Source organism: Microcebus murinus, chromosome 16 (assembly GCF_040939455.1).
Source record: "Microcebus murinus isolate Inina chromosome 16, M.murinus_Inina_mat1.0, whole genome shotgun sequence".
NCBI lineage: Eukaryota > Metazoa > Chordata > Mammalia > Primates > Cheirogaleidae > Microcebus > Microcebus murinus.
Genome location: NC_134119.1, coordinates 47,865,888 through 47,890,093, shown reverse-complemented (window position 1 = coordinate 47,890,093; position 24,206 = coordinate 47,865,888). Strand labels below are relative to the sequence as shown.

At 60.4% G+C, this 24,206-nt stretch overlaps 1 protein-coding gene across 2 annotated transcripts in view; it reads right to left on the bottom strand.

Annotated features, from left to right (window-relative positions):
• Positions 1-24,000, bottom strand: part of HTRA3 (HtrA serine peptidase 3) — a 30,491-nt gene extending 6,491 nt beyond the window's left edge. Inside the window, exons 1-7 of one of the 2 annotated variants that reach the window (XM_075992875.1) lie at positions 23,419-24,000; positions 13,889-13,988; positions 8,142-8,364; positions 5,959-6,153; positions 5,189-5,221; positions 3,730-3,844; positions 2,520-2,665 (exon numbers count right to left, since the gene is read on the bottom strand). In XM_075992875.1, the coding sequence (XP_075848990.1) occupies positions 2,643-2,665; positions 3,730-3,844; positions 5,189-5,221; positions 5,959-6,153; positions 8,142-8,364; positions 13,889-13,988; positions 23,419-23,803 (1,074 nt within the window). In that variant the 5' untranslated portion in view covers positions 23,804-24,000 and the 3' untranslated portion in view covers positions 2,520-2,642. Of the gene's footprint in view, positions 1-2,519; positions 2,666-3,729; positions 3,845-5,188; positions 5,222-5,958; positions 6,154-8,141; positions 8,365-13,888; positions 13,989-23,418 lie in introns of those variants that run through there. The other variant, XM_020281898.2, reaches the window with a different exon arrangement.
• Positions 24,001-24,206: the final 206 nt, after the last annotated feature.

Sequence of the window (24,206 nt, the reverse complement as noted above, 5' to 3'; positions counted from 1 at the left end):
AGTCTTTTCAACAAGTGGTGCTAGAAAAATTGAATATCCAAAGCAACCCCCCCCAAAAAAATTTTGATCTATACTTTGCACTATTAAAAAAAATCAAAATGCATCATAGTCCCAAATCTGAAACCTCAAAAAGTAAAACTTGTAGAAGAAAATGTAGGAGAAAATCTTTCAAGTCTCAGGTTACCAAAGATTTCTTAGGTAAAACACCAAATGCAGGATCAGATCAGTTTAAAAAATTAGACCTTATCGAAATTTATGAAACTTCTGCTCTTTAAAGACACTGTTCAGAGAACGAAAGACAAGTCATGGACTAGGAGAAAATACCTGCAATTCACTTATCCCGCAAAGGGCTCACATCCAGGATGTGTAAAGAACTCTCACAACTTGCTGATAAGAACATAAAGCACGCAAATTTCTTAAATGGGCAAAATATTTAAACAGACTTGTCACCAAAGATTAACAGCCAAGTGGGAGGTGGTGGGAGCAGGAGGGCGGCCTGACCCCATGGGTCTGGTGGGCTGCAAAAGGCTTTGGTTTCCTCCCTGAATCACAAGTGCGACCTGCCCACAATTTTGGAGGACCGTCCACTGTGGGGTGGTCTGTGGGCGCGGGCAGTGACAGGAGCACAGGCTGGACCTGGGCTGGAGGTGGGGTGAGGGCAGGATGTGTCGTGAAGGCGTATGTGTCCAAGGCACTTGCAGGGTGGTGGGGGGCGTGCGGGACGTGGAAGCGGGGCGCAGGAGCAGGATCCTGCCAGGCGCACTGGGGTGGGAGCTGCCCGTCCTTGTTCATGGGGAGGCTGTGAGCATGGAGGTGGGGAGAGGACGGGGGTGGGGTGCAAATCTGGGGAGTCCCTTTCTGGGAGTATCTAAATCCATGATACTGGCCAGGCACAGCCACCTTGGGGGTGCTTCCTGCTCCCACTGCCTAGGGTCCCCCAGTCCCTAGAGCCTGCTGCCTCTCCCTGCCTGAGGTCTCGGCCAGAGGTCACCTCCTAAGTGGGGTCTCCCTGCCCCCATCTGCTGCAGTCTCCACACTCAGGTGCTCTGCCCCCTCCCCCAGCCCCAGTGCCCTGTCACTCCAACCTCATGTGCTGTGGGGCGCTCTGTGGCTCGCCTCCCTGCCGGCAGGAAGCACAGAGGGCAGCACCCCATCTGGCTGTGGGGGTCCAAGGCACAGAGCAGGCACTCGTGCGCTTGCCCCGGTGCCCTGATGTAGACCCGCGGTGCCCACAAGAAGGCTGAGGCTTGCGGTGGGCTTGGCTCTCGGGGACTCTTCCCCGGGAGCTTCAGGAGAGGTGCGCAGGGCACCCACCAGCTGGGCCACCTGGCTCCCCACCCTTCTCTGCCAGTGGGTGGGCTGCCTCCTCCCGCCTTCTCATCTACTCGGGAGGGACTCAGGACTCCACCCCGCATGGAGCGGGGGCTCCCAGAGTCTGCCTCTGACCTCTGAGCCCAGAGAACGTGCGTTCCCTCTTCCCTGCCCCCGCCGCCTCCCTGCAGCTCCCCCTTGTCTTGTGGGCCACAGAGATCGGCAGGGACAGGAGGCAAATGAGGGCTTTACCCCCGGGCCAGAGGTGACCACTGAGGAGCCGTCCCCACCGTCACAGAGGGACAGACATCTGCATGAACTCGGGCACCCCGCCTCGTGGGGACACACTCTGGCCCCAAGGCTGGCTGGACCCCAACCCTCCAGGGCTCCGGGCCAAGGCAGTGCCACAGCTCCCCGGCCCAGCGTGGTGGTCACTCTGTACCCTGAAGGCCCCCACTGGCCGCTGCACCCCAGGCCTAGGCAAGAGTAAGCAGTCTGCGTAACATCTCCTTGATTTAATAAAAAGCTTGTTCGTTTTAAAGAACTTTAGATTAACTGGGTTTGGACCATTTGATGTTTTTATTAAAAAAAAAAAAAGAAATATGAAGACAAACACCAGTCAATTTCAGAAATATTTTAAAATAACAGATTCCATCATTCCGCTAAGATTTATCAGGCTCTTCAGTTAGTCTGCACTGTCCTTGGGGAGGTGACACATCTCTGGGGACAGGGATAGGTGTTTCCTAGGGGCCTGGGGCAAGGCCAGCGCTGACTGAGACAGCCCCTGTACAACAAAGGAGCAAACAAACCCAGCCCCAGTGGGCCCCGCCTGAGGGAGGGAGGAAGAGGCCAGAAGGAAGAGGATGCTGCCAGCTCACTTCCAAACAAAGTCACCTCGCAGCTGCATCTGTGCCAAGTGCAGCACCACTGAGCTCCAGGAAGTGGCCAAAATCAAAAGACCCATGGAGCAGAGGAGCATTAAATTGGAAAGTCTCCATCAGCAGAGAAAGGACCAAGGATAGGAGAAGTATGAAGGTACAGCCCTGGGTCTAGTTATGAGCTTCCTAGCAGCCAAGAGGAAAAGGGTTCAAGAGGTTGTACAGTCCCCACTGTCCAATAGAAGAAGCCTTCAGCTTCTTTGGGAAGGACAGGCTCTGCCTCACTCTGGATCATCTTCACATAAGGGGCACTGGAGAAGAAACAGAGGGGTCCTCCACAGCAGCTCTCCACGTGACCAGTCCTCATGGCACCGGTCCTGGCTGCACTGGGCTCCATGTGCTGGGCTGGCGGGGTTGTGGAGGAGGGGTGAGCATGAGGAAGGCTTCCTGCTCTCAATGGATTGCTGGTGAGGGGGCTGGGAGGAGACAAGGAAGCAAGTTGAAGGTGTGAGTGTCAGGGCTGAGCCAGGCCTGGGCCTTGGCCAGGAAGTGGGTGCAAGACACACAATGGCAGGAGGGAGAAGCTTCCCTGGGATGGTCCCCAGGAAAGGCCCTGAGATCAGAAACGTGGCCTTGCTCTGGGAGGTGGCTGTGACCACCAATTTACGAAGGTGAGTGGGTGTTCTCACATGAGAGAGTTGCCATGTGTCCTGTTGAGATCTCCACCAGGCTAATGCTCAGGGCTCCATCTAGGAGTGGGCAGGGTGGGCTGCACATCCCTTTTGGATGGTATGGGGACAGGGAGGAGGGTGACTCTAAGGATCAGGGCTCTACTTCTCTGGAGTAGAAGATACCCTACTTGGTGGTCTGCATGACCCACAGGCTGAAAGAGGGAGTGCTTAGGGATGGGCAGATGGATGGAAAGAAGGATGAATGGATGGATGAAGGGAAGGATGAATAAATGGGTAGAAGAAAGAAAGGAAGGTTGGATGGATAGATGGACAGGTGAGTAGGTAAATGGATGGATGAGTAGGTAGACAGGTGAATGAGTGGGTGAGTGGATCAATGAAAGGAAGGAAGGAAGACAAGCAAGAAGGGTGCATGGATGGATGGATGGGAGGATGGGTGGATGGATGGAGGATGGATGGATGGGTGAATTGTGGATGGATGGGAAGATGGACAGATGGGTGGATGGATGGGAGGATGGGTGGATGGATGGATGAATAGGTGGGTGGATGGGAGTATGGGTGGATGGAAGGATGGATGGATGAATCGGAGGATAGGTGGGTGGATGGATGGATGAGATGATGGGAGGATAGATGGATCAGTGGGTGGATGGATGGATAGATGGATGATGGGTGGATGGGTGGATGAATGGGAGGATAGATGGATGGGGAATAGGAGGATGGGAGCATGGAAGGATGGATGTGAGCAAGCTCACACAGAACCTGTGACGGGCCCTGGTCCCAGAGCTGAAAGGGGGGTCTCAGCCGTGGGAGAGTGTCCCCCACCTTAGCTGCCCCCCAGGTGAGCTCTTTACCTTTGATGTGCTTGTCTTGGAACTCTGTGAGGAAACGTGTGATGCGGTCCGAGGGGATGGCAAAGGAGATGCCGGCAGCGACCTTGAGCGTGTTGATGCCAATGACCTCGCCATCCTGAGCAGGGAGGTCAGAGTGGGGTCACGGGGGGGGGTGCCAAGCAAACCGCTGCCCACAGAGCTCCATGTCTGCAGCTCTGCTTCCAGAGGCTGACTCTGGCTGTCCACGCCCCGCTTGAAAAGCTTCCAGGGCAGCCCCAACTGTCCTCAAAAGGACGCTCTTGGGGCCCTGTTCCACAGATCTGGCGCCGTCTGGCGGGATCTGCCGGGGCCTGGGACTGGGACCTCGCCCTCGGCAACTCCTGGGAAGGGGACCCTCCTGGCCACAGTGGGGCTGAGGTTCTCACACCCTGCCAGGGCCTGGCCAGCTCACCAGAGGACCCCTCTGGGGCCTCGGGCAGAGCCTTGGACCAGGGCACCCCTGTCCTCCTGGTCCCTGGGAGCTCATGAGGTGGGAGGACCCGAGAGTGTCGGATCTGGGGGATGGAGATTCTGCGTCCACCCTTGCCCTGCTTGCCCATCCTCAGGCGGCCTCCTGACCCTGGCTTCCGGGCCTCCAGCTAAGCCACCCACACGCGCTTTCTCGAAACCAGCTCATGCCCTCTGCCCTGCCGAAAGCCCATAGGGGTTCTCGGGAGTGCAGGGCGAGGCCTGGCTGCACATGTGGCCTGCGGCCTGGCAGGAAGGGGCTGCCAGTCCCTCGCACCAGCTGCTCATCTGACCTCTGCCCCCAGAGCCTGGCCAGAGCTCACGCTGCACCTGCTCCCTGGGAGTTCCTTCTCCTGGACCCAAGTCCCTCAGTCTCCGTGGCCTGTTAGACGCTCCCGCCTCCAGGAAGCCCTCCCTGGTCTTGCATCAGCTGGAAGCCCCCTGCCCGACTGCCTACACAGCATGGGCTCGAGCTGCTCACATCACACCAGGGCTTGCCCATGTCTGGCCACTTTCTGCCTGAGGCCGGGGCTGTGTCCAAGGAGCTCTGAACTTCCTGTTTTATCCCCAAAAAAATCTCACCTGGGATGAGGATGGGCCTAACTTTGGGGCCCAGGACAGAACTGGGGAGGGACGATTGAGGGGTGGAAGAGAACGAGGTGCTCCTCTCATCTCGCTCGCAAACCTGAGGGCGGATGAGCGGCCACACGCCTGCTTCTCCCCTGCCCAGGCCTGGGCTGCTGTTCGCAGGTGATCTGTCACTCCTAGGGCTGCCAGCACCTCTGAGGGGCACAGGTGGCAGGTGCAGAGGGTCCTGCCCTCCTTCCAGGCCTCCAGCCCAGCCACATTCCTGGCTGTTGGGCCTGAAGGTTCTAGGGAGGGCCATTTGGTGGGTCCTGTCCCACCTCAAGGCTGCGCCCCCCCATATGAGAAGAGCCCCAGAAAACCAGAGACTGTGGTCAGGCACACTTACCAGGTTCACCAGCGGTCCCCCGGAATTCCCGTACTGCAAGGGGAGGAAACAGGGGTTAGCTGTGCTCGAGCCCCGCGGAAGGTGCCCGGAGCTCCTCCAGCTCTCGCTCGGCCAGTGGAAGAGACGCACCGTCAGGTCTCAGCCCCGCAGCATTGCAAGGCCTCGCCCGTGTGCTCCCCGCTTCCCAGTAAGAAAGCCGAGGCCCGCAGAGGCCAAGTGGACGTCGCCCGATGACCTGGGTCGGACCAGCTAGTACTCTCTACCCTCACCCTGCTTTGGCGTCCCCCCTGTCAAGGGACGAGTAGCACCAGTGGGGAGAGTGCAGAATGGGGTGCTACTTCTCGTCCTGCTGGCTGGGGAGTCTCTGCAAAGACTAAGGTTCCAGCAGAGTGCCCGAGCCACGGCAAGCTGGGGGACTTCTGGGGCGCCTGGGCAAAGTGCTCTGTGGATGCAGAGGTGCCAGCCGACACGGCCGCAGTCACGAGGAGCAATGTTGACTAGGAGTGTCGGGTGCACAGAGGTGTCTCCAGGGCCGTGGCCTTGCCTCTCACCTCTGAAGGGCTGTCCGAGTCAGGGCGGCACCTCTCACCCCCAGGGTGCCTGGGTAGAAGGCACAGGGTCTGAGCTCCACTTAATGCAAAGAAAGAACTTTCCAGCAAGCAGATGTGTCGAGTGATGGGACGGCTCTGGGATGGGGCAAGCCTGGGCAGAGACCACCTCGAGGCCTTGGGCACGCGCGGTGGGTGCCGGCCTCCCGCCCCAGCACTCACGTTGATGATGGCGTCTGTCTGGATGTAGTCCATGTCCGAGTCCCGGAGGCCCAGCTCCTTGCCGTCCCGCTGGGCGGTGCTGACAATGCCCGTCGTCACAGTGTTCTGCAGGGCGAAGGGGCTGCCGATGGCCACCACAAACTCGCCAGGCCGCAGGTCTGCTGAGTGACCCAGCAGCAACACGGGGAGCTTTTTCTAGGGGACAGAAGGGGAGGACACAGAGAGGGAGGCTCAGTCGTCCACCTGCGGCAGGGACCAGGCCGAGACCCTGGCAGGTGGTCCGTGGGAAGGCAGGTGCAGCTGTATACAGCCCGCAGGGGTAACCTGCCCCCAGGCAAGTCACCAGTGCAGACCAAGGCCAGTTCAGCCTCCAGCTGAGACGCAGGGCTGGAGGCCAGGGAGCAGAGGCTCAGCTGTGCCAGCGAGAAAAGGTCTCCCCAGGGCAGGCCACGGGTTCCCACCGTGGGCAGGTGTGCAGAGAGTCCAGCTGCACATGACCTCGGAGGTCCCGGAGCCCAGTCCCTGGTCCCTGGTCCCTCTGAAAGTCTGGTAGAAGCTCCAGCCAGCACTATGCCATATGCACCACACACAACACACACAAACTGCCGCATCTGAGGGGGAGCTCTGCAGCCCCTGGAGCCCAGCTAAGGACCCTGGGAGCCTCAGTTTTAGAATCCTTGAACCAGCTCAATCTGATCTCCCAATATAGACACACAGAGAGACTGAGGCCCAGAGAGGCAAAGTGACTCAGCCAAGCTCCACCTCCCCCACCTGGCCCCGCCACTGAGACACCTGCACACGCTTCTCTTGCTTTTGCGTGGGACCAGCGGATCCTGTCTGTCTGTCTGACTCTACACCTAGCCTGGGAGCGCAGAGTAGCCGTGCTCTGGGTGCCAGAAGCTGCAGGGAGCGTGCTCCAAGGAGGAGCCCGGGCACCTGTCACAGGTGCAGAAGCCACGTGCATGCGTGTGGAATCGGCGAGGGCAAAGCTCTCTCAGTCTCACCCAAGTGGGTCTCCTGCTTCTGGTTTTGCACCCGTCCCCGGGAGAAGCTGGGGAAGGGTCCGGGGACCCCTGGCACTGCTCTGCAGCTTGCCACGGGTCTGCGGGCAGCCAGGCCAGTGGGCCGCACTCCACCTCTGGTCCCCAAACCTTGCACCCTGTGGATGGCCCCATTCCCTCCGGCCACTGCTCTTTCCAGTCTTTTCCCTTTTGTTGTCTGTCAGCACGTCAAATGAGGAAGTTTTCACTTAGAGGTGTTTTTCATAACAGCTATCAACAAAAGAAGAAAGGCAAAATCTACCAGCGGGAGCGGTGCGTCAGTATTCTCTGTGCTGCCGGGAAAGTGAAGCTCCAGCCCATGAGACACAGGTCCCCGCGGAGGAAGGGGGCCCATGTCACAGAGGTGACATTTTTAATTGCTGAGTGGCCACAGAGAGACGATGATGTCTGAACCCCGGGGAGGCTGCGAGCTGGGAAGGGGTGAGCCCGTCCTCCCTGTGCCGCCTCATGGCGTGCAGAGGCCCCAGGTAACCCCGCTTCCACCCACCTACAGCGACGTAACTGCAACACTGCACGTGACTAGAGCAAGCTGGAGGGAGGCCTGGGTCCTAGCCCAGCGTGCTGGCCCTGCCCTGGTTAGCTGTGATCTTGGGTGCATTCCCTAACCTCCCCACGCCTCAGTTTCCCCATCTGAAATCCCAGGATAATGAGGACCCTTCCTCACAGGCCGTGGTGAGAAATATATGCACAGGCCAGCGCCTGGCCCAGAGCAGGTCTTCCAGAAACGGCTGCTGGCAGTGATGGGAGGGTTACGTCAGCCCCAGTAGAGGAGGTGCCGACGTGGAGACAGAGGAATGGGGCACTGTCCCCTCTGCCACCCTGTAGGGACTACTGCGTACCAGGAGTGGGCTCGGGTGGGGGGGACAATGAAGAACCTCCTGGGGGAGCAGAGCAGGCCTCTGGCTGTGGGCCGCCTGCTCCTGACTCTGCCCTGCCTCTGGCGGCTCAGGGACCCGGGTTCTAGGCCCAACTTGATCCCTGACCCTGAGCAAACTGCCAGTCCCATCCGGGCCTCAGTTCCTTCCCCTGGGAAGGCGGGCTAGCACATCCTGGGGTCTGGAGTCTGCGGAAGAGGCCCGGTGGCAGCCTGGGGCACCTGTCCTCCCCACCTGTGCCACTCACTTTGGGATGGATCTTGATGGTGGCGATGTCGGACTTCTTGTCGATGTCCTTGATCGTAGCCTCGTAGGAGTCTCCGTTCTGCAGCTGCACCTTCAGCTGCTGCCGGCCCGAGACGGCGTTGGTGCTGGACACCACGTGGGCGTTGGTGACGATCAAGCCGGCCTCCGACATGATGAAGCCCGAGCCGCTGGACAGCGGCACGTTGCGGCCAAACAGAGGGTGTCTGCAGGCAGGCAAGCACAGGGGCACTCAGTGGGGGACTGGGCTGGGGTCTGGCCCGGTGGCAGGGGTGCAGGGACGTGGGTTCAGAGTCCCTTGGGCCCTGGTTTGAATCCTGGCTCTGCCACCTACAAGCCACTTAAGCCTGGACCTATTCCACAGCCAAAAAGAGGTAACGACGCCTGTCTCTGATGAGACGGGACACCCGCGGGTGTCAGACGACTCAGCACACACTCACCACCCTGGCTGCGGGGCGCCGGAGCCAGACAGACCAGGAGTCCAATCGCAAGCCCAGTCTCCCCTAATTAACTACTGGGCTTTGGGGGGTCATTTAGGCTCCCTGAGCCTCAGTCTCCCCACTGAGGAAATGGGATAACAACATCCACTGAGTGGCGCTGCCCCGTGGCACTTTAGACATTTCGGTGCACTCCTTCAGGACGGAAACGCACCCACACGCGCAAGCACCCACCGGAGCTGCCAGCAGCGGGTGCCCAGGAACGGGGTTCCCTCAGGAGCCAGGGGCAGGTCTCCAACTGTGCAGAGGGGTGAGCGCAGGGGCGGGGGGCGGGGCGAGAGGCTTATTCCCTCCACCCTCCACCCCCACCTCCACCCTGGCCGGCTGCCTGAGGCCTCAAGTGCAGCAGGGCTGGTGGCAGGCCCTGCCCTGTGAATCCCACGCCAGGCAGACACAGACGGACAAGAGCTGGACACTCCAACGGACAGTGGCTCCCAGGCACAGGGCGACACCAGGCTCGGCAACTATCTCTGTAAAACGGGACTGAATGGGCCACACAGCCGGTGCGGGCTCTGCCACTGGTGTTTGCTGATGGGAGACCGTCCCAGCCCTCACCACAGCCCCACCCCAGGCCGGGAGGGAGGAGGAAGGCCACATGCAGCTGGGGACCTTACAACAGAGTGTCTCTGGGACCCCTGCACAGGGCCTGCGTGGAGCAAGTACTCAGTCCCTGAGGCTGCTTAGTAGAGACGAGCCCGGAACCATGCGCGAGAGACGGAACAGAAGGGGTGGGAACGTCGAGCACAGTCTCCGCAGAATGCAGAAGTGTCACCTTGGCCTGGAGTGCTGGGACAACGGCTCATGCCACAGAGAGCTCCCCCTGAGCCAGGAATCAGGACATTTAATGCTCATGGCCACCCTGCATGCAGGCGTCTGGGTGGGTCGTGGCCCCTACAAAGATGTGTCCAAGCCTGAGCCCCGACACCTGTGCGCGTGGTCGTGCTGGGAAACACGGTCTTTGCGGGTGTAATGAAGTCAAGACGGGCAGACTGCAGCAGGCCGGGCCCTGATGCAGGGACTGGCGTCTTTATAAAAGGGAAATTCAGACAGAGACACAAGGTGAAGGCCATGAGATGACGGAGGCAGGGACTGGGGCGTGATGTCTACAAACCCAGGGGCACCAAGGATTGCCGGAAACCAGGAGAGACCAGGAGCGAGGCGAGAACAGAGCTTCTCGGAGCTTACAAAGGAAGCAACCCTGCTGCCGCTGCCTGCATGTAGGACTTCCGGCCTCCCGGGCTGTGAGAGAAAGAATTTCTGCTCTTTCAGGCCACTTAATCCTTGGTGCTTTGTTACGGCAGCCCCGGGAATCTCCTGCGGCACAAACTCTCAGGGCTCCACTTTACTGGAGGGGAAACCGAGGCCCAGAGGTGCTGAACTCCTTGCCTATGTCAGGCAGGCAGGCGGAGGACAGAGCAGGGGTTTGTACCCAGCAGCCTGGGCATCTGGCACTCGGCCACCCCGCACGGTGACCACAGCGTCTGCCCACTCACATCCTCGGCCAGGCTCCAACTCGCCCAGCTCCCTGTGTGCCCCAGAGCAGCGCTGCAGCCGTGGTGACCCTGGAGGCCACAGGAACCCTGCCACGGCCTGGCATGTGCAAGACCTGCAGAAAAGGCTGGAGGCAGCCCGGCAGCCCCCACCCCATTCCCGGAGCCTGGGTCAGGACCACAGCGGGGGGCCTGCACTCCATGAACGTCCTGTCTGTCTGCCTCGGCCTCCCGCCCACACAGGGCGGCCACACACTGTGGCCTCCCCAGCCAGCTGCAGCCAGTCATCAGCCGGCTCGAGCCTGGGGCCTGGGACCTTCCAGAAGGAGGCTGCACTTGTCCCCACCGCCAGGAAGGCCAGCAACATGCCACTCATAACAGGCATCAGCTATAATTTCCTCAATGACACGTCTGGGGCCAGGGGCCTGAGGGAAGGGCAGTGAGGGGTCAGGTCTGGGGTCAGAGGGCCCGGGGCCAAAGCTCAGCTGGGCACTTAGCAGCCTGTGAGCCTGGCTGCCCTCCCGGGGTGGGTGCCCGGGGCAGCTGACAGCAGGGGGCTGACGGCAAGTGTTCAAGGAGTCAACCTGTCATTCAGTCACTCCCCCCCCCATTTGGTGAGCACAGCCTGCCCAGCAGGGCCAGAGGCGCGGAGGGCAGCGACACCAGGGCCACGGGCTTGGATGGGACGGCACAGCCCCGCGAGCAGGGAGCGTCCAAAGGCAGGAGACGGAGGCCCTTCCGACCGCTCGCTGCCCCTGCCCGCCAGCCCGGCCTGACCGCTGACCCCTCCGGACGGTGGGCTGGGCTCAGAGGCTCCTCCCTGCTGTCTGCCTGCCGCCTCCACAGCTGGGCCGGGGGACATGGGAAGGTGGACGGAAGGATGCTCCGACCTTGAGGAAGGCCATGCTGTTACTTCTCTTTGGGGGGACTCGGGAAGAGCCCCCAGGATTCAATGTGACCGATCGGACACTGGCCAGCTCGCAGAGAGCAGTGTCCTGGGGCAGCCAGAAGCCCCCACGACACGGGGAGGCCGGAGGAGGACGGGCAGGGCGGCCTCTGCCGGGAGAGCAGAGGAGGCTGTGCCTGTCTGCAGGGAGCACCGCTGCCCCAGCAGCTGCAGCAGCTGCGTCCCTGCACACGAGTCCCTGCTCACGCGTCCCTGCATTCATCCCTTCATTCCTTCACTCGTCCACGGCCCACTCACTCGCTCGCTCACTCACTCAGTCACTCACTCACTCATTCACTCAGTCATTCACTCACTCATTCACTCACTCACTCACTCACTCACTCAGTCACTCACTCAGTCACTCAGTCACTCATTCACTCAGTCACTCACTCACTCACTCAGTCACTCACTCATTCACTCAGTCACTCACTCACTCACTCAGTCACTCACTCAGTCACTCAGTCACTCACTCAGTCACTCAGTCACTCACTCATTCACTCAGTCACTCACTCAGTCACTCACTCACTCACTCAGTCACTCAGTCACTCAGTCATTCACTCACTCATTCACTCACTCAGTCACTCACTCACTCAGTCACTCACTCAGTCACTCAGTCACTCATTCACTCAGTCACTCACTCACTCACTCAGTCACTCACTCATTCACTCAGTCACTCACTCAGTCACTCACTCACTCAGTCACTCAGTCACTCACTCAGTCATTCACTCACTCACTCAGTCACTCAGTCACTCACTCACTCACTCAGTCACTCACTCAGTCACTCACTCACTCAGTCACTCACTCAGTCACTCAGTCATTCACTCACTCACTCAGTCACTCAGTCACTCACTCAGTCACTCACTCACTCACTCAGTCACTCACTCAGTCACTCAGTCACTCATTCACTCAGTCACTCACTCACTCAGTCACTCACTCATTCACTCAGTCACTCACTCAGTCACTCACTCACTCAGTCACTCACTCATTCACTCAGTCACTCACTCACTCACTCACTCACTCAGTCACTCAGTCACTCACTCATTCATTCACTCACTCACTCACTCAGTCACTCACTCATTCACTCATTCACTCACTCACTCACTCAGTCACTCACTCAGTCACTCACTCACTCAGTCACTCACTCACTCACTCACTCAGTCACTCACTCACTCACTCACTCACTCAGTCACTCAGTCACTCACTCAGTCACTCATTCACTCACTCACTCATTCACTCACTCACTCACTCACTCAGTCACTCAGTCACTCACTCAGTCACTCACTCACTCACTCAGTCACTCACTCACTCACTCAGTCACTCACTCACTCACTCAGTCACTCATTCACTCACTCACTCACTCACTCAGTCACTCACTCATTCACTCATTCACTCACTCACTCACTCAGTCACTCACTCACTCACTCAGTCACTCACTCAGTCACTCACTCACTCAGTCACTCACTCACTCACTCACTCAGTCACTCACTCACTCACTCACTCAGTCACTCAGTCACTCACTCAGTCACTCATTCACTCACTCACTCATTCACTCACTCACTCACTCACTCAGTCACTCAGTCACTCACTCAGTCACTCACTCACTCACTCAGTCACTCAGTCCCTCACGCACTCAGTCACTCACTCACTCATTCACTCACTCACTGACTCATTCAGTCACTCACTCACTCATTCACTCACTCATTCACTCACTCAGTCAGTCACTCACTCAGTCACTCCTTCACTCATACACTCAGTCACTCAGTCACTCATTCACTCAGTCACTCACTCACTCAGTCACTCACTCAGTCATTCACTCACTCATTCACTCACACACTCACTCACTCAATCATTCACTCAGTCAGTCACTCAGTCACTCACTCATTCACTCACTCATTCACTCACTCATTCACTCACTCAGTCACTCACTCAGTCACTCCTTCACTCATACACTCAGTCACTCAGTCACTCACTCACTCAGTCACTCATTCACTCACGCACTCAGTCATTCACTCACTCATTCACTCACTCAGTCATTCACTCACTCATTCACTCACACACTCACTCACTCATTCACTCAGTCAGTCACTCAGTCACTCACTCATTCACTCACTCAGTCACTCACTCATTCACTCAATCACTCACTCAGTCACTCAGTCACTCACTCACTCATTCACTCATTCACTCACTCATTCACTCACACACACACTTACTCACACACTCGTCCCTCCCCTCACCCATCCTGCCCAGCCACACTGCCCTTGTTGCTTTGGTACCAAGCAGCCCCCTGCCAGGCATCCACCCGTTTGTTCCCTTGGTGTCTGCCCCAGGCTTAACATGTGAGGTCCCTTGAGTCCCCGGCTCCCAGGAACCCAGCACCCGCTCGCCCAGCCCACTGCACCCCTGCTCTTTGCACATAGCACCGGCGCCTTCCCACCTCCCCATCTGGTTCTCTGTATGCGCTTTAGCGCAGGGCCCCGCGGGGATGCAGACACACAGCAGGCGCCCAGTGGGATGCGTGAATGAAGAACCACAGCCGCTGCCTGAGCGCACCCACTGGCGCCCACAGCTCCGGAGGTGCGGGGTCACGTGCTACTTCCCCAGAGGAGATCAGAGTCAGGGCCAACCTTCCCCAAGGGCAGCGGGCAGCCAGGAGAGGAGAGCGAGGTGCGCCCACCCCCAGGCCGCTCTGGGTCCCATGCCCCAGGCTGCTAGGGCGGAGTCGAGTCTGGGCCCCGGCAGGTGGAGGGGGCGCTGGAGGACACTGGGGAGAGCAGGGGCGGGAGGGGTCTCCACGCACCTCAGGAAGAGCTCTATGTGGACCACGGCCGGCGCGATCTTCTCCACCACGTCGGCGATGAAGTTGAACTTGTACCGCGGGCTGGTCAGCTGGTGGAGACCTGCACTGGCAGGAAGAACCAGGTGCGTCAGTGGGGCCGGGCGCTGCCAGCTCCAGGAGCCATGCTCCGAGGGAGGGAGGGGAGGCTCCACCTGGGACCCTTGCCCGGGTTCAGAGTCCTGGGGTCCATGGGGTCCAGTGAGGCAATGCCCGGCCTAGAGAGCCAACACGGTGAGCAGAGGAGTCCACGTGCCACGCTTCCTCACCCCACCCCACTGCCCGCCCTGCCAGCAGGCTCAGCGAGGTCTCACGTTTTAGCCGTACCCTTGTGGGAGAGACAGTCCCCTCTCCTCACAGGCAGGCCCCTCCGAACCTAGGGCGTCCCTTCTGAGCTGACCTGGCCTGGCCGCAGTGTGCCCCATCCTGGGCCTATGGGGCTGCTGATTTCTGAGTCCCACAGGGCCCCACGTCCACGCCTAACTTGGCCACACCCAGCCCAACTTGCCAGGCAGTTCACGAGCTTCCCTGGGACCTTCATGGGCTCAGATTTCTGCTGCTGTCAGCAGTGGGGCTGCGGCGGCCAAGACCGCCAGCCTGAGGCTCGTGGGTGGCATGAGGCCCACAGCCCCTTGTGCCGAGCCCTCCCGGGCTCCCACCATCTGAAGCCTATGCTGCTCGGCATCACTTGGGCTCCTGGGCTGCTTTACAGCTGTGTGGCCCCAGGCAAATCACTTACCCTCTCTGGGCCTGACTCATCAGAAACATGGGACTGAAGATGCCCCCAACCCGGGCGTGGGAACTGGGTGTGGGCGTGACTGCACCCCCCATGGGAGCAGAGCCCCGGCCCTAGAGTCCACCCCAGCAGAAGCGCAGGCCCCAGGCCCGCATGGCTCACTCGCAGCCCAGGCTAGAGACAGACCCTAGGGTTGGCCCCGCCCCCCGCAGAAGCAGCACAGCGAGGCGGCCTCTGAGACGTTTCGGAAGGGAGGGAAGGAGGAAGTTCAAGGACACTCTGCTGACTCCACTGACCCAGCACACAGTAGGTTTGCAGACGCCACCACAAAGAAAGAACATCGTTCAACCTGTTAACCAAGTCTCCAAGCAGCCCCACGAGAGCAAGTGGCCCATTTTACGGCCCAGGAAACTGAGGCTCAGAGGCAAAGATCACTCATCAAGGAGGCAGGCTGTCACCACCCCAGGTCAGGTGGACTTTGGGGTTGGAGTGACCCCAGGGCTTGGGGCACCCAGCGGGCCCTGTCCCTTTAAATCAGCCTGGGGAGGGCCAGGCCGGTATCCCTTGCACTGCTCCCCACTCAGATGAGTCAGCCATGAGTCAGGGAGAGCAGACGCTTCCCACTGCCTCTTCCCCATGAAACCCGGGCCGGGGCTGGGAGGCAGACTCTGTTTGTTTGGGGTTTTTGACAACCCCACCCCCACCCCCTCCTCGAGCCAAAGCTCTGAAGTCAACAGTCTCAACCAGATTCAGCTGTGAGCTTTTTCCCCCCTTTTAAATAAACTGTACCCTAAAGGCCCTGGGAGTCTTAGGGGGAACATGACACAGCAGCGAAGGCCAGGTGTCTCGAGGCTCCTTCGAGGGGGGGGGCAGAGCCAGCACAGAGGAAGACTGGAGAAGGGCCAGCAGGGAGAGAAGCCGGGTTTCGGGGCTCCACCTCCCACATCCCTGCCCAACAGGGCTTCCAGAAGTGGCAGACCCTGACGGAGGACTATGCGGGGCTACCTTGTACCACTGCACAGGCTGTTCCCTGCATGACTCCAGGACCATCACTGACAAAGATCACAATGTGGCCAGCTTCCCCTGGCACTGTGCAGTGTACAACCTGCCCAACTGTATGCATTAGTCCCTCCAGCACATAATGGGCAGAGCCAGGACTGAGACTCAGTTCTGTTCCCGTAACTCTAAGGTCACCGCCCCTTCTTTTATTGCCCCTGTTATCAGCAGAGCCCTCGGTCACCCAGTGGTCAGCTGTGAGCTAGGGATGGAGGAGCCATCAGTGGGTGACCACAAGGTCCCAGGCTTTGCCAATCTGTTTGTAGTGCTGACCACAGTCTGCAGACCAGATGGCAGCCTCTTAGCAGGGTATTCAAGGACCAGAGTGTCCTGGTCCCATTGACATCTGCAGTCGTGTGTACTCTCCCCTCTGCACCCTGGCTCTGGTTCGCTAAGCACACATGTGCCTAAGTGTCACTGAGCCTTTGCACATGTAGTCCCTCTTCCAGGAATGCACTTCCCATCAACCCTCAAGGCCCAGGCCAACAGCACCTCCTCTGGGGAGCCCGCCCTGTCTTTGCGGGCTCGGTGACCCATCTCTCCCTCTGGGGCCAGAGCTCATGCCCCTCCTAATGCTTGTCCCTCTGGACCGTCCCCACAGCCCAGCACCCCTGAGCCGGGGCTGGCCTGGCCCACAGCAGGGAGCCAGGGAGTGAGTGACAAAGGAGGGAATGAATGTTCTCCAGAGACAGCTGTGCAGCCCCAGCCCCACCCTCCTCAAGAGCCAGACTCTGAAACCCCAGGAGCTGCCTCCAGGTCTAGCTAGTTCCCAGGACAGCTCCCTGTGTTTTCCTTCCTCTTGAAAACTTGCCTGTCCCGGAGTGAACTGTGACCCCCCTGGCCAAGAACATCAGCTTCAGATCCAGCTGTGGCTCCCCGTGGGTGGATGCCGCTGTCTGCGACCCTCCAGCCCAGAGTCCTGTCCCAGGAACACAGGAGGGGGCGGGGCGGCAGCCCGGGCCTTGAGCAGCTCGCTGCCTCCCCCCACGGCCACACCCAGCTGGCGGGCCAGGCTGGGCTCTGCGAGTTGTGATCTCATTGAATTCTTGCAGCAATTCTGCAAGGCGGGAGCCACTAGTCCATTTTACAGGCACGGAAACCAGGCTCAGAGAGACCATGCGACCTGCCCAAGGCTCACACCCAGGCCCCACGACCCCTGACAGTGGGCACCTCACAACCCCATTGCTGGTCCTTAGCCAATGGGACTGGCTGTGCAGCCCCTGGGAGAGCCCAGCCTTGCCCCATCCTCTGGCTGTGAAATTCCATGCCCGGCTGGGCTGCGGCCAACCCCACCGAGGAGGCCGCTCTGCCAGCATCTGGCTCATGCTTTATCAAGAGGGGGCTGGTCCTCTCGCAGGACCCCGGGGGCCAGGCAGGGCTCTGCGCTGCCCACTGGGCCATCCAAGCCCCTGGTCCTCCTCTTAAAGGAAGCCCTCCCCGCCTTGACCAGGTCCAGTCAGTTGACCGCTCAGGGCTCAGGCTCCTCAGTGGCGACACGGGGACTGAGCAGGGCCAGTGACACCAGGGCTGGCACCAGGCAGCTCCTCTCCCAATGCTGCCCCTCTCCCAATGCCGCCTTCCAGCTCCTTCCCTGCCTTGCCCGCCTCTCCCTCACTCTCACGGCTCCACCTGCGTAAGTGCCCGCACGCCAATATTGACTTTCGTGCGCACTAATGTCTCTCAGCCCTTCCAACACGCAAAGCACTTCCATTCATTATCTCATTGCCCGTCCAGTGACCAGTGAGGAGGGCACCACTGTTATCGCCATTCCCCACAGGTGAGGCAACTGAGAGCTTAGGAGACTTGTGGGGTCTTGCCATAGGAAGTGGCAATGCTGGGACCCCTGAGCAGCCAGACATGAGGAACAGAGCTGGGTCTCAGTCTTAGCTCTGCCACTTTTTGCTAGAGGAGGGGTAATGCACACAGTTGGGCAGGTTGTACACTGCACAATTCAAAGGAGTCACCTGCTACCCCGTACACTAGACCTATGTTCAGTTTGGAGAACATACACACATGTCCTGGCCATGTTTTTGTTGCATCAAGGACAAGGGGTCTGTGGTTTTATTCTATCTCAGCCACAACTCAACACCTTCATCAAAACCAAGCAGGGAGGTTACTTCCTTGGGGTGTTCTGCATGGAGAGCCAGGGGGGCGCCCGGGCTCAAGGCAGAGCCGTCCCTCTCTACCTGAGTGACCCGTGGCAGCTCCCTGCACCTTGTCTTATAAAAAGCCATGACAAAAATACCCAAACAATGTGTTTAAGGCTTTGTAAGCCTGGAGCACAAGCCCAACGTGTCACTCTTGACCCTCATAAAACCTGGTGGCTTCTCTCTGTCAAAGCAGCCCCGGGCAGGAGGCTCAGCCACCTGCAGGACCCTCCCGCTTGCTGGCCAGCACCGCCCACTCCCGCAGCTGCACGGAACTCAGGCCTGCAGAAAGGCCACGGAGCTCTGCTAGCCTCGCCTCCCCCAGCTCCCGCAGCCTGCGGATGGCCAAGGGTGCGCGTGAGGCCAGCACACCCAGCACAGTGTCACAGCGGACTGTGCCGGGCAGCCACACCTGCTCCATTCAGCCCCCAGTGGCCAGGTGGTCTCCTCTGGGTCCCCTTGGATGTGGACTTGAATGAAGGACGGCCTGAACGGGGGCTGGCCAGGACAGGGCTCCACAGGCCTTGCACGGGAGGGAGGTTTCCGTCAGCTGTCCCTCACAACACGGGATGTCACTGGGGATCTGCTGGCCATGGTGACGGCGGGCGAGAAGCAGAGGCCTGACCGCACCCAGCCTGCCGGCCGCACAAGGAGTCTACGCTGGGTCCTGAGGACCTCTGCATCTCCTAAAGTCCCCACGGGCCGCTGGGCGGGGCTTCTGGGCAAGAAATCCCCAGGGAGCCGCTGCAGGAGCCTATGGCACCTCCAGGTCCAGGTGGGGGCGGGGAGGGTGCATTTCCTAGGCAGGCCCAGGTGGGGAGGGCGGCCACGCAGCAGCCCGGGTCCTGAGCTCCTCTCTGGCCGGACTCCTGGCTCTCAGTGGCCTTGGCCAATGCTCTGGGCTGCCAACACAGCCAGCACCGAGGGGCACAGTCCCCAAACCACCAGATGCTGCAGCTCAGCCCTGCTGTCAAGGGCGGGCCGGGGGAGGGGAGGGGAGGAGTCCTGTTGCCTGGTCAGTGCTGAGTGCCGAATTCCAAGACATGTGCAGCCCCAGGAGGCTGCTAAGAGGATTAAAAATCAAAAGCCAATCAAAACCCTTAAATAAATAAAACTGGACGATGCTGTCAGAACCTGGTTGGGGTTGCACAATAAGAGCTGATTATTAAAATGCCGCATCGTAAACCGCCCAGGGCTCCAGACTCCGGGTTAGTGGCGCACTCGCAGGCCTGTCTGTCTGCAGCTTAGCTGACAGGCTGCGAGGTCACAGGGCGCTGGTTCTGTGCAAAGGGAAACCTCTCCCGAGTCAGCCCCTCCGACAAGTATTTGCCTCTGTCTGCACTGTCCCACTGAGGGAGATGTACCCACTCTGTGTGACAGCTCTGCCTTAATGAGGAGGCGACACTATGCAAGAGCTCCCTGAGAAGGGGCGAGCCTCTGTCATGTCACGGGAGGTGTGCAAGAAGAGCTGGGAGGGCGGCCCACGCATTTCACACCACCTACGGAGGCCAGGCGCTGGGCCAGGCCCCGCCCTGCCAGGCTCAGTCTGGGGAGCATGGAAATAGCACAGACAAGTCAACAAACAACACAGGGGCTGGGAGGGGCCAGAGGACACTCCAGGGTGTGCTCGGGAGGCTGCCAAAGGGGCTCCCAGGCATGGTGGCCAGAGAGGCAGCTCAGGGGTGTGGGGCACCCAGCACAGGGCAGGATGAGAAACAGACCATGTGAATGTGAGGGAAGGGAACCTTGGGCAGTGGGCACTGTATGTGCAAAGGCCCTGAGGTGGAAGAAGGCAGGCGTGGCTTGGCACAGAGAAGAGAAGATGGCATGAGATGGCATCAGAGGGGCGGGCAGAGGCCTTGAGGGCCAAGGTAAACGTCGGGGCACCGTTGGAGGGTGTCCTGCAGTCACAGGTGGGATGGATTCATCAAGGTCCTCCTCCTGGCTGCTGTATGGAGAAGGGATGGAGTCGGTGAGGCCAGCACTGCTGGGGCAAGGAAGAACCTGGGGAAACTTCGTGGCTGAGCCAAGAGGACGCATGGTGACAGGAGGCAGCAATGCAGGGGAGCAGAGGCTCAGAGGGGACAAAGGCTTTCACCCAAGCACCCCGGGTGTCCTCTGGGTTGGGCTGGGAGGGGCAGAGTTAGGGACCAAGGCAAGTCACCGGGCAGCTGGTACACGTCTCCAGCGCAGGAAACACGGGAACATGGGGCTGGAGATGGCCGGAGTCATCTGTACCTGGGTAGTGTTTGAAGGCAGAGGAGAAGGTCCCTTCCCACCCAGGAGCCCCTCCTACCTGGAGAAGTCAGGAGAAGGGGGAGGGGAGGAAAAGGTACGGACCCCCATCCCAGGGAGAGTCTACAGCTGGCTCCGAGAGGCCACTGTCCTCTAGCAGGACTTCCTTCCAGAAATGCCCAGAGTGGACAGCGCCTTATGCGCCACCACATGTGGACATCACTAGCGACTTCTGGCAGGCCCTGGGGAGGGCAGGTGGTGGACACCTCCCGGGCACTCGGTGCAGGCCGAGGCTGGTGGCGCTGGAGCTGACTCTAGACCTTGGGGCCCTGCCCCGGCCCTGCAGAGAAAAGCCAGGGGCCCAAGAGAGGACAGCTTTCAAAGCCCCCAGACCAGGCCAGGCCTGGCCGTGTGGCCTCAGACCCATCACTTCACCCTTCCTGACCTCAGTCTGCACGTCTGTGTGCCTGAGGAGGGACCTGACTCGCAGAGGGGACTGAGACCAGCTGGCAAGAGGCCGGGTAACAGCAAGGCCCCCACACAGAGTGGGTGTTGCACAGCCCAGACCTGGGGGTCTGGCCCCCTGTGCACCAGGCAGCAGGGGCAGGGCTACACGGAGCCCACACATGTGCGCCGCCCCTGGAGCTGGGCGGCAGCCCCACGGAGCCTGTGTAAAGACAGGCAGTGGGCTGGTGTCAGATTCAAGGTCACAGTATCTGGGACCCCGCCAGCCCTCCTTCCTGCACCTGTGGCCTCCCCTCCCTCTCAGGCGCCAGCTCCCGCTGCCTCCCTGGCTCTGGTGGCAGCCAGGGCTCTCGAGATCCCGTGCACCCACGTCTGCTCTGCCTGTGCCCTCCCTGTCCTCCCGCTCTGCCCAGGGAGCTCCCGTTCATTTTCCACGGCCCGGCACGGAGCACCTCCTCCGGGAGCCCGCCCTGACCTCGCCCTGTAAGGCAGGTTTGCTAGCAGTCCCACTCGGGATAACAGCTCATCAAATGAGGCAGAGCTGCTCCTGGTCGCTCCCCAGGAGCTGGGCATGTGTCCATGTGTCTTGAACAGCATTCCCCTGGGTACTGCTGTCCCTCCCATTTCATGGATCAGGAAACTGATGAGTAGCCCACCTGACGTCACCCCATTGGTAAGAGGTACACTGGGGCTGCAGGTCTGGGAGCACGGAGGCCCCGGCTGAGACCTCCATGCTCGTAGCCATGTCCTGCCTTTCTGAGCTACCACTGCACCTGGTGTGGCCACCACCTGTTTTCTTCTTCTCACCCTCCCCTGTGTCTCCCTGGTGGTCTGTGAGTCTTGGGGGCACAGGTGGGGCTGCTTCATTGCCGTGCCCTTGTCACCAACCCAGGGCCAGCCAGGCACCCAGAGCAGGTGCACTGTGGACTTCCTCCGTTGGTGAGTGTTTCACCTTCAACTTTCCTGTGTGCCACTGGGCCCTGGGGGTGGGGAGGCACCTCCCACCCCCGGCACAGCCAAACTGCAGGGGACAGGCCTCTCGAACTCCGCAGCAAGGCCGAGACGGGCACACAGGACCAAGCCCCAAACTGGACGGGCTACACAAGGTGCAGCAGGCACTTGTTAAGTTATGACACCCATCCCTGGGGCCTCGAGCCGCGCCATGCTCTCGGCCCTCGGTCTCTGACCTCATCACCCTCACTCCTGCTGCGGTTTGAAAGCGCCCTCTCCCCCCCCCAAATTCAGGTGTTGCCAATGTGGTGGTGTTGAAAGATGGCCCTGTGAGGTGACGAGGCCACGCGGGCTCCTCCCCTGGCACACGGGAGTAAGGCCCTGCCAGGACGGGCTTCACGCAGCACCTGGCCTTCTCTGGTGCCGGCCCTTCTGCCACGCCAGGCCTGCGGGCGCCGTGGGCTTGGACCTCCCAGACTGCAGAACCATGAGAAATAAATCTCTGTCCTTTATAGTTACCCAGTCTCAGGTAATCTGTTGTAGCAGCACAAATGGACTGAGACCTCCCGCAAAGCCCTTCGCCGGCTCTCCCACGTGACCACACAGCATCTCACATGACGCCCCCACCGCCACAGAGCGCAGAGCTCTGCTCAAAATCTCAGGAGAGCCTGGGGTTTATCGCTGAGAAAACCGCAGGTTTCCCCAGCTCCTCTGAGGACCAAGCCTAGGATGAATCTCCACTACCCGACAGTGTTCTGTTTCCCACGCCTTAGAGCCACAGGACTCCAACTGTGGGGAGCTGTGTCCTACGGTGGCAAGTCTGAGTCCACTGGCGTGACACTTATGGCCACTTATCGTCCGGTCCCTGGTGACCTGCCAGCCTCGGCTGTCACTCCAGTCCCCACCCCCACCCAATCCCACACCAGCTGCTCAGTGCGACCCGCTCTTCCCAACACTGCAAAGCCCATATGCGTTTGCCCATGCTGTTCCCTCTTCCCAGAATGCCTTTCCCTATTGCTGCTGGAAAGCGTGTCCGCACCCTTCAAGGTGCAGCCTGGACGTCCCTCTGGAGGCGTCCCAGGCACCCCGGGCACTTGATGCTCCCTGTGGTGCTCCCAGGGCTCAGCGGAGCCTGTCTTGGTGGCTACTGAGTGTCCGCCCCGCTGCCTGTGCACGGGATATGAGTGGCCTGACTCACATCCGTGAACCTGGGGCCCTGCACTGGGTCCAAGGCAGCACCTGTCCGACTGACAGCAGAGCTTGCCTTCCTGAGAGAGCCCCCAAACAAGGAAAAGAACAGCAAGGTTTTCTAGCACTTTCCTCCATGCACAGAGTCAGCCTGCATGGCAAGATGCAACCCAGAACCAACTGTGGGTCAGGGAAGCTGTTCTTGGGTCTCAAGGGACTGAGGCATTTTCTACCCCCAACAGACTCTCCTGTGGCGCCTTAAGCAGTCCAGGGACCCGCACAGTCACTCTTCCCAAACAGTGCCCTGCAGACGTGCGTTTTAACCACAGAAAGAAAACACCGGCTTCGCCCGAGAGAGCACAGCAACCAGAGACCGCAGGCCAAGAAAGACTGCTTTTCACCCAATCCAACAGAGCAGGGATGTGCGGGCCAGGGGGACCGGCCGCAAGGGACACAGAAGCTGGAGAAATACAGACGAGGCCCTTCAGGGTGGCCAGGAGACCACTGGATTTCGCTTTTGACTCTAATTCTGTGACCTTCGGGACAGCGGTTCACTTTTCTGGTCCTCAGTTTCTCCACCTGGAAGACCAAGGGCTGCTTAGAGATATCCAAAGGGCTGTCCAGTTGTGCCCAGGGAGTGGGGACCTCAGCTTGAACTAACTCTGAGCCTCAGTTTCCCCAGGAGAAGGCTTCTGTCCTCCCCGCTGAGCGCTTACCCGACGGGCAGGCGCCCTTCTGCAGCTGGCGCACGGGCGTCCCGGAGAGCTGCAGCGCGCGGCGGCTGGCCGCCTGCAGCGCGCACACGTTGGCATAGGTGTGCCCGTCTGTGCCGCACACGGCGTGCCCCCAGCGACAGCGGCACACGCCGCGCGCGCACTCCAGGCTCTCCCCGCACGGCGAGTCGAGGGGGCGGCCGCAGGGCTCGCCCTCGCTGGCGGCGCACACCAGGCAGCAGTTGCAGAGGTCGGGCACATAGCCGCCGGGGCACCGGGGGCTCGGACACCGCGACACGTCGCAGCGCGCGGGGCACGGCGCCGCCGGGGGCTCCCGGGCCAGCGCCAGGGCGGCCAGCGCGGTCAGGAGCAGCGCCCGCGCCTGCATGGCGGCCGGGCCGGCGGCGGGCGGCAGCAAGGGGACCGGCCGGGAGCCGGCGGGGACACGGAGGCCGCGCGGGGGCCGGTAGCCTGAAGGCGGCTCAGGCGCGCGGGCGTCGGGACCGCAGGGGCATGCCTGGGGACACGGGACCCGGGACCCGGGATCAGGGAAGGCAGAGGCGCCCGCTCCCTCCTCTGGACTTACCGTCCGCTGGCGCCTGGCCCAGTGCATTTAAAGGCGACTGGCGACCCGCCCTGCTGGAAGAAGGCGGAGTCCCCTCCTCCTGCCCCGCCCCGGCCCCAACAGGCCCCCGCCCCACTGGCCCCCGCCCCACTGGCCTGGGGTCTGTCCAGCCTGGTCTGGGAAGCGCGGGCACAGACCGTGTTCCCCGCCCAGACCCCGGAGCGCA